Source organism: Phaseolus vulgaris, chromosome 3 (assembly GCF_000499845.2).
Source record: "Phaseolus vulgaris cultivar G19833 chromosome 3, P. vulgaris v2.0, whole genome shotgun sequence".
Classification (NCBI taxonomy): domain Eukaryota; kingdom Viridiplantae; phylum Streptophyta; class Magnoliopsida; order Fabales; family Fabaceae; genus Phaseolus; species Phaseolus vulgaris.
In genome coordinates this window covers 52,281,726-52,291,963 of record NC_023757.2, presented here as the reverse complement: position 1 = coordinate 52,291,963, position 10,238 = coordinate 52,281,726, and the positions used below count along the sequence as shown (strand labels likewise).

General features: G+C 33.8%; 1 protein-coding gene across 3 annotated transcripts; it reads left to right on the top strand.

The window, feature by feature from the left end:
- The first annotated feature begins 2,084 nt into the window (after positions 1–2,084).
- On the top strand, positions 2,085–9,830 carry LOC137808679 (uncharacterized). Of its 3 annotated transcripts, none has more exons than XM_068609924.1 (10): positions 2,085–2,170; positions 2,435–2,505; positions 2,641–2,729; positions 2,963–3,101; positions 3,597–3,705; positions 3,782–3,918; positions 5,497–5,633; positions 6,650–6,756; positions 6,983–7,110; positions 9,456–9,830. In XM_068609924.1, the coding sequence occupies exons 1-10, from the start codon at positions 2,168–2,170 to the stop codon at positions 9,517–9,519; spliced, it is 984 nt and encodes a 327-aa protein (XP_068466025.1). In that variant the 5' UTR covers positions 2,085–2,167; the 3' UTR covers positions 9,520–9,830. The 3 variants fall into 3 exon arrangements, with proteins under 3 accessions (XP_068466025.1, XP_068466026.1, XP_068466027.1); XM_068609925.1 differs by having other exon boundaries at positions 2,624–2,729; XM_068609926.1 differs by lacking the exon at positions 2,085–2,170 and having other exon boundaries at positions 2,401–2,505; positions 2,667–2,729.
- Positions 9,831–10,238: the final 408 nt, after the last annotated feature.

Sequence of the window (10,238 nt, the reverse complement as noted above, 5' to 3'; positions counted from 1 at the left end):
AAGAGATATAGCAAAATTATAATATATAAGTGAGTCTAAACTTCATCTTATTAAATTAGTTTTTGTAAGGTTGAATTAACTTAAATATCATCACTTTAATATGATATATGAGCCATTAAGATTAGTTCGGCCTATTGTGTCACCCGTCATTGAGTCCCATACTATTATCAGACTCGATGTCTTCGATATCAGGAAATGTGTTAGAAATCCCACGTCAAGTAAAGATATGAACAAATTATAATAGTAAAGTGATGAATCGTGGGCTAAGACCAACATCCTCTACTTAACATTAAGGAAAATTCTTCCTCCACCTTCGTACCTCCCCCTGCATCTTCATATTAATTGTGAAAAGTCGGTTGTAACCTTTTAAAAAAAACTAAATAACTCTAATCCCTTTTTAAATAACCTCATATGCACCTCCATACCTCTTTTCTAGCTGCAATACTTCTATTCTTATCTAGTCGCAACATTTAAGAGATGACAGTTCTATCATTTAAGCGTGTATGAGAGAGTTAACGAGAATATTCATTGTATCCGACGTTTCTCAGTGCAAAGTTTTTTAATCCATTTTTGTACTTCTCTGGTTCTTTTTCTGGATTTTGTGACTTCCAAAAAAATGAAAAAAATGAATGAAAACACAACAAAACTTATCTCAACCACCAATGTTTGCCACTAGCCACCACAAGCAACCATCACCACTTGAAAATGAAGAAAAAGACACCACGCTCTCCAACATAAAGGAGTATTGTTGGAATTCAAACAAAAGTATGGAGGTGGAAGGGAAATGTATGGAGATGCAGAGAGAATTTGCCTAACATTAATAGTAAAGAAAATGGACTTCAAAATTTATTTAGTCCAACTACTTAAACTCCAACCCATTAATGATTCTTCTAAATCATGTTAATTTGGACTTGTTATATGTTATTTTAAAATTGGAATCATCATTCATCAACATGTAGAGGGTTATTTCTTCCTCCATGCCCATGGTTTCTTCATGTACCTCCATGTGTTGGAAAAGTCTAAAATGTCCAATGTTTTAGATTTTTATATTGTAAAATTCATAAACATGTTATTGTACAATCTAAAATACATTTTTTATATATAAAAATATAATTCAAGTTTTTGGACTACACAACCTGAAATTGTACAATTCATAATATATTTCTAGATTATATAATTTAGAAACATATTTTGAATTGTACAATCTATAATATATCTTCATGGGCTTATCATTAAAACCATAATTAATTATATTTTTTTCAAACTTGGTACATAGAATTTGTATTGTACAACTTGAATAGGTTTATAACATGGTAAGTAAGCTTTATTCAAAAAATGTTTTAGGTAGTACTTATCTATTCCTTTCACTAATCTTTTACTCTCTTTTTTTTCATCATCATGTAAAACATCTATTTTATATGAACATATAAGGGAAACAATGACGATGAGTCTAAACAAAGATAAACATACTGGATACTAACTTGAGAAAATAAAGAAAAAAGATATGGGTCATCCTCATATTTATATATAAGATATATGTGATAAAGTTGTGAGAATATGAGAAAAATAACTATATGTGATAAATTGAAATAACTATTTCAAACGACATAAAATAAAAATAAAGTGTTATGAGTCATAACTCTTTTTTTACGTGACAAACAAACTTTCAGTATGAACTATATTATAATGTTATATATAATATAACATTTATGTTAACGATGAGTCATTGTGCACGTCAATATGAAAATTCAGGACTAAAACCAATTTCCAATTTTAGTCTTGAACTTTTGTGTTGATGTGGACAGTGACTCATTGTTAACATGGACATTATAATATAATCTATGCTAAAAGTCCATTTGCCTAGTAACAAAAAAGGAGTTAACATCGTGTGCTGGCAATGACTCGTCCAAATAGTTTCTTACTACAACTATCCACATTGTCTATAGTTTTAATAGAGGAGGAAAACCAATTTCGTGTTACACGGGAAAAAAAAACATATTTATCCTTATCCATGATTCTCCACTCACTTGCATCCAATTGTGTAGACTCATTAAAACATCCTCCTCCAAGTTAAACAATGGCCTCAAAATTATGATTAATCTCCACATCAGTTGCATTTGAATTGGATTGATCCTTGTGAGCTCTTTGACACCAACAAATTTTGGTTATGGTGAGTTTTAGGGTTTAGTTGTGTCCTTCTCTAATTAATCAACGAAAGTCCAATATGAAACAATGTGAGGATAATTCTGACACCTTTCATAGAACTAATACGGTTTTAAGTTTATTGTTACATGTTAATAAAATCAAATATGAATCACTAAATACTAATAAAATCATTAATTAAATATTCAAGTTTATTCTATTTATTATTACATTCTATCAGAGTATCCCAATTGGTTCAAATAGCTTCTTTGAATTGTGTTTGAATTCTTAGATTTTGCATTCGTCAACCCTACAATCATGGATTACCGCAACAAACTCGTTCTGGCTCCCATGGTTCGCGTTGTGAGTTCAACTTCCTTTTCATTCTCTCTAAACTGCCAATTTTCAACTTCCAAACCAAACCGCAACATTCATATCGTTTTATCTCTCTTTTTTGTCTTCTAACTTTGTTTGGTGGTAGGGCACTCTCCCATTTAGATTACTAGCTGCTCAATATGGTGCAGATATCACTTACGGTGAGGAAATCATTGATCATAAGATGCTCAAGTGCGAGCGTCGAATCAACGGTACACAATTCAGTTCTACTGTTCTATATATTCGCGTAATGAAATGCAATTCTGTTGTTGTCTCTTGCTGATAATTGTCAATGTTTATTTGTTTTTTATGGTGGCAAGATCTCAACTGCTAGGATTTTTATTGGAACTGTTGGAAGATAGCTAATCATTCATATGCATGTGCTTTTTCTTATTTAGATTTAATGTACTAAGAAATGTGTTTTTTTTAATTAATTCTTTGTCAGAACACATTGGAACCATTGATTTTGTGGAGAAGGGAACGGAAAATGTTGTGTTTAGAACCTGCGATGATGAAAAGGATAGGGTTGTGTTTCAAATAGGCACTTCTGATGCTGTGAGAGCCCTAACTGCTGCTCAATTAGTGTAAGTTAATTGTGTACTTGGTTTCCCTCTTTACGCTGAAGTTGGTATACCCTTTTTGCTTTTACTTCTCTGTATGAAATACTTTGTACGCTGTACTTTCTTTTTATCGATCGATTTCCCAATGGTCCTGTATGGAAAAACCCATCCAGTGTGATGTGGTTTGGCTGATGTTGTTGTTGTTGGTTCTTAATGATTTTTTTTTATTAATCTATATGAGTCTGAAAAGTGAAAACCTGTTCACGTATAGATTAAAATGTTGCTTTCCTAGTCATAGTAAGGATTTGCTGGAAGATCTTTTCTCTGCCAAACCAATTCCGAATAAATATACCCACTGGACATATTTAATATTCTATTTTGAAGTATGTATGTTTTTCTTATGTGCACCAAAGTTCCTATACAGGATCATTGCATGCAACCTTTTCTGTACTGAAGAAGCTATTTGTTGAAGTGTTTGTTTTGTTTTCGTTTTTCCATTTTTATATGCTTTGCCTGCAGGTGTAATGATGTTGCTGCCATAGATATTAACATGGGTTGCCCGAAAGCATTTTCTGTGAGTGGTGGGATGGGTGCTGCTCTTCTGTCCAAACCAGAGCTTATTCATGATGTAAGTGTATATAATCTGTTGTATTTCTGATTGTGCTTCTTTAACATGTTTGAATCCTTTCTCTTTAAAAGTCCAGATCTTAACAACATTAAGGAGGAATTTGAACACACCCGTAACTTGTAAGATCCGACTCCTAAAATCACCACATGACACCGTGGAATTGGCCAGAAGAATTGAGAAGACTGGTGTTTCTGCTCTCGCAGTCCATGGACGGTAATTTCCAAGTCTTAAAACCTTTCCCTGGGCCGTTCTTTCTCTAGTGTGAACTAATATGTTGTTTTGCTTCTTTTTTTTTATTTTTTTTTTAAAATATTGTTGTTTTGCTTTAAAAAGGCAGTCATTCTCGTATCAATCAACCTATTAGATGGTTACATAGGCAATTATTGCTATTGGATCTATCACAATTCTGTTATTGCTATTGGCTTGGGATGATAGGCACAGCAAAGACTTGTTTAATTGTTTTCATTGAATCAGTCAAAGCAAGACAATACTTTGATGATATGTTATTCCAAATGGGATTGATGAAATTTTCTAACAATTAGGATATGTTGAACAAACTAGCATGACAAGTTTTTGTTAGAGGATCTTCAAAGTATCTTAATTGGGAGAAAATGCAACAGCGAAAGTCTTGAGCTACGTATGAGGTCAGCTGCATGAATTGTCTGATGTCATGTCACTATGCTCAATCAAAAACCAAATCCTAGGGGATATTATGTTAGTACACTGAAACTAGATATTTCGGCACAGTAATTGAAAAGAAACTGCAGCAAAAGCTGTCCTTTAGTTGTAACAGCTCCTACAGAGATTAACTCTGTCCATAGAACTTCTAAATACACTTTTATGGTCACTCCTTTTGTATCAGCCCTTTTTAATTTTGCACAGTGACAGCTCCTATAAAACTGAACTGCCTGCCATCAGACTAATACAAAATAACTATTTTTGAAATGCACAACTGAACCAAATAAAACAATATGCATTTTAGACGAAGTGAAACTGCAAGGTGTTGTATCATTTGTTAGAAGAAAGACCCGCGTCTTATATGATCTGCTCCTTTTCAAATTACAACATCTTTCAAATAAAGCTTCATCATGTTTCTTACTTTGTTGCGACAACCACTTAATCAAAACTATGAGACTATTAGACTTTTGCTCTAACCGGTTGGTCCACTAACAGTCACTAGGGCCCAAGTGTTTGGAGAAATCCATGAGTCGTCTCCCTGCTGAATCTCTTAACACCACCAATCCCCATGGCTTATGTACTTGATATGTGACTATCATCTACTAACTTCAAAAAGGGATGTATAGGACAAGACTATGTGAAGTAGATCAACTCGTAAGGTTGGCATTGAATAAGGAAAATTTTGCATGAGACTCGGATGGAATGTTTTTGTTAGTCTTTGCCACATTCTTTATTTTATATTCATAGACTTAGAGCCAATTTTTTTAGCGAAACCATATTATTTAAGAAAGTAACTAGCCCAAGATTCTTGAGACATACAAAAGTGATCACATGTACAACTTGGGGCTTATTCATCATTTTTTAAAATTTGATGCTAACAAACTGAAAAGATAAAGTAGCATTTTCATTTACAAGCAGAGAGTCATTCTATGTTGTATCAACAGGGAGAATTGAGCTTTAGGTTTGTTGTGAAAGTAGAAATTCTTTACAAAGTGGACCCTAGGAGGAGGGGAATTCTTTCTCATATTTTCTTTTTAATTTCATTTAATCATTAAAATTGATCTTTAAGTTCTTAATACATTCTGACATTTTTCCTTTTTGATCTATTCACAGAAAAGTCACAGATAGGCCCAAAGATCCTGCTAAGTGGAATGAAATAGCTGATGTTGTGTCAGCATTATCTATTCCAGTTATAGCAAATGGCGATGTTTTTGAGTATGATGATTTTGAACGCATTAAATCAGCCACAAGTAAGATGAAAATAATTCTCCCATACTTCTACTGATTTTTCAGTTATGTTTTGTTAGAATAGTAGATTGTAGGTAGTGTGCAGGGAAAAAAACTCCGAATGCAGTTGATTTTTATCATAAACTTCAGGAGCCTGAGTTATTTCGTCTGTATTTTATTATGTCAACCTAATCCTTGTCCTTGTTAATGATTCTCCAGAAGTTGTAACTCATTATCTTGTACATTTAGATAAACCAAAGCTAAACAAATTTCTTCCTGTGGAGATCATAAATTACATAGTCCTTTGTATTCTAATCCTAGGACCTTGATAGACTTCCTCAGTTCTTCAGGAAGGATTGGGTATACCCATTGGCTTTGCCTTCCCAACAGAGGCCTTGAATCAAGTGTCCACATCATGCTATTGGTAATCATTTGTTATGAACCTTCATGAAGGACTAAGTAACGGTCTTAGACACAGAAGATTCCTTCTTACTACTACCTATAGAGAAAGCTAGAAGCAAACTTGTTCCCAACAGAAAATGCATCCACATCATCGTTGCATTCACATTTATGGTAACTTGAACTCTCCCCTCTCGGAGATAGCTTCGAGTGGGTTTTTTCCTCCATATGACAACACGTTAACAATGAAGACTAGAGACTAAAGGGGAAAAAAACTATAACAACTCTAAGGCAGCCTGGAGAAACTTTTGAAAAACAAAGGTTTCAAAAATAACAGTGAGGGAGACTAACCAGGGTATATCAGGTTGGTTCCTGGATGTCACTCATGGATCCACAAAAATAACCAATGGGGCTCATAGATACAGTGTGCATTTGAATTGAATATTATATGAGAAGAAATTTATTGGTTTTTATCATGTAAGATGGGAGTTTATTTTTTATCTTGATTACTTTTGATCAAATAGAAAATTTGCAATGAATCTGTACTTGTTTTTCCTGTCATGATAGACTAGCTAATTAGCTATTCATTAAATATTTTTTTCATGTTTAATTAATAATTGACATTGGTTTGTGATATAAGGTGCCCCATCAGTGATGGTTGCAAGAGGGGCAATTTGGAATGCTTCAATATTTTCGCCTGAAGGCAAAGTTTTTCATGAAGATGTGAAAAGAGAATATATTAGGAAGGTAAGTTTTCTTGTTCTGCATAAACTACAATACTTTCTATGACCTTTACATTTTCCCTAGAGATGGGTGATAGTCTTATAAATATGCAGTTTCCAAATCCAAACAGATTTTTTTCTTCTTTCATTCTTGTTCTATATTTCGAATGCTTATATTGGTGGAGGGTGTTGAGCTTCTGGATTTCGTGGTACTAACTACTAATGTTACTGTTCTCTACTTTTGATATCAGTGCATCTTATGGGATAATGATATAAAAAGCACCAAGTTTACAGTAAGGGAAATGATAATACATTATTCTTGCCTAGAACTGGCTGAAGGGAGGGCCGTGATCAAATCAGAGTCCACGGCTGATCTAGCGTAAGTTTATTTGTTTTTATCACTTGCTTCATGCTTTCAATTTATACTAAGCGTTGACTAGATCGGTATAATCAATTGTCACATCATTTGTAAACAAATAACAAATGAATCAATTCTTCCCAGATCGTTTGGATGCTTTCTCTTTTAGCCTCCCTCCCTGTCCTGTACTGACATTTTTATGCCCTCTCTGTTACCTAAAAGTTAGAAAATAGTAATGTTATTGTCAATTCCCTTTGTGTGTCCAATTTAGGGTGTGGACAGCATTTACCCAGCTTTCCATTCAATGTTAGATGCATATTAACAAGGATATTTTTTTGGCATGATGGAAGTATTCCCTACTTGATTTTAGGATTGCATCCTAGTATGACCACTGGTTTCTCTGAAGGCCACTCTCCTTGCCCTCACATGACATTTTAGGCCTTCTTTGTGAGCAAGACAATACTAATAACAGTAGTTGTAGTGGTTACATATTTCCTTCTGTTTTGAATAGAGGGTATAGTACTTATCTTGCATTCGCTACAACTGTAGTTTCATATTAGACATTTTTTTTTGCTTGTCGTGATGGAAATATTTTAGAATTAATGGAGGAGGATAAAAGAAAGGAGAAAAATTAACCTTCCGCATAGAAAATCCAAAATAAGAAAATCAAAACAGTAAAGACACGACCTTTCCAATCCCACTGCAGGTCTAGCAATGAGACTCTTAAAAAACCATATGATTAATACCAAAAGAGGCGATGAAAATATTTCCGTCCAATTGGAATTAGTAAAACATATACACAATTTTCTTTTAAAAATTGAGAATTTCTGTTCAACCTAAGACACCAAATGGGTCTTCACATAAAATTTAGCCTTTTTGTTTGACCAAAAACCCTTGAACATGCTATAAAAAAATATCCAAGTTCTAAGGACTTAAGGGCTCACCAAGATTCACTTAAAATCCTTCTTATTCCATAATAATGAGTCATACAATATAAAGATGATGAGATGAGAGGCTACAATCTAACAATCAGCAAAATAATATCCATTCCCCTCTAACAAAATCCTAACAAACCCCTTCTATAACATGTTGAGTCATAGGCTAACAAAATCAGGAGGCCCATGGTATTAGGAGCAAGAACCTGTGGAAGGAAAGAAAAAAAAGATATAGTTAGTCCATTTCTTTGGCTTGGTATTGTCAATTTCTTGCTGGACATCTCCCTCCAAGGCTGTTATGTGTCTCGCATGCTCACCAGGATTGGGCTTTAGTCATAACAAGGTTGGTCTAAAAGAAAATATTCTACTTCAACTCAACCATATCCCCCATCCCATCCACTTATTATCCTTCCACTGCTATCATCTTGTCTAAGCCCCAAACCCATCTCTTAACTCTTGTGGTGCATCAAACATTGAATCGTGCAAGTTTACTGTGAATTACACTGTACTATTTGTCTTTATTACAGTGTAACTCGCACAATATTATTTGTCTCTATACTATCTGGCATTATGGTATTGGGTCTTATCATGTATGGAAAACAGTCGATCTGCTTCAAGAAATCTAGGTATATGGATCAAATCAAATGAAAACATCTGTTGATTCTTCGTGTGATAAATTTTTATCTTTCGAAAATTCTTCTTTTTATAGGAATGCAGAATCCACCTATTACCACTGGACACGATTTTGTATGATTTGTACGGTTGGGCCATATGTTGCACAATCACTAATAATTTTCAAGTACATACATGTATTCCGTTGTACTGAAGGATCTGCTAAAGCCTACCCAATTCCTCACATATGTAAGGGACCATTTTATGGATAGGGATGGGAATGGGGGACTACAGGCCTGGCTTTGGTGTAGGATCTGTAAGGAACCCCGTCCGTGATAATATCGTTGTTAAGTACAGTTCTAACAAGGCGTTTTTCAAGGAAAGATTTGAATAAATCTCAATTGACGTTTACATGTGGCAGTTTTGAGAATGAGGTCTTAAAATTGAATTTCTTTACTTCGTTCTTCACTGATGAGAAACCCAAGCTTGAGTTTGATTTGGCTTGGATAGCTTGGTCCAGTTCTGCTTGAGAGTGAATAAATTACCGGTTCTATGATAAGCATCTGCTAATAAAATGAATTGATTTTATATTTTCAACTGCAGGCACTCTCTGCGTAATGGTTATACAAAAATAATGCCACACAAGTTTAAAAACACTTTGTAGTGAAAACTAACTTTTTTCTTAGTCATTTCTTTCCATTAATTTCAATTTTACTTGTCTTCTTCTTCCCCAGATAAGTTAATCATTCTTTTGTAACAATCTTCATATATTGTTGGTTGTTTAAAATATATATGACGTTGCACTCTTTGATGTTTCAGGGAATTGTATGGGCAGAAAGAATACTACCAGTTAGTAAAACAAGGCTCTTCTTATGCTTCTTGATAATGTCTTTGGAGCATAAATATTCAGAGTGAGAACATGGCTTCCCTGGTTTAGGATTTGGGCAGCTCCTAGTCTAGTAGGCACCTTACAAGAAATTTACACAACTCACCAATTGATATTATTCTTGAATTCGAACTCAACTCATTCGTTTGTCATGGATGAAAATGGCTACATGACTTGACCCGTAGGGTTTATTCATGACTTGTAATTTTTACATGGAGGTGTAATATTTGTTGTAGAGGCTTTATTTTGTAAAACATGAACAAAATATGATTGACTGGTATTACCAACAAATTTTAAGAACTAGAAAATGGGAGTTTCTTCCTGCACCTCTACATTCTTCTTTCTGCACCATTATATTTTTTGAAATATCAAAATCATCCTTTCACAGTTTTGGATGATTCCAGAATGGAGGTTCTGTAAGGAAAAGGTATTTTCGGCATACAGATTCTGTAAGCAAAGAGTGTTTATGAAATAGAAAATCCGGAAGACAAAAAAATTATTTTGAAATATCCTTTTTTAAATAATTTTTTTATTAGTAAATTCGAAATTAATAAAATGTGTTCTGGGAAATTTGTTCCAGAAATATTTCAAAAATCATTTTTTAAGGATAAAACAGGTTTCTTCGAAAAGGATGGGTGCAGAAAGACATTTGGGTGTAGGAAGAAACAACCATAGAAAATTGTGTTAGTTTGTACAAATGGTTCGATTAATACTAT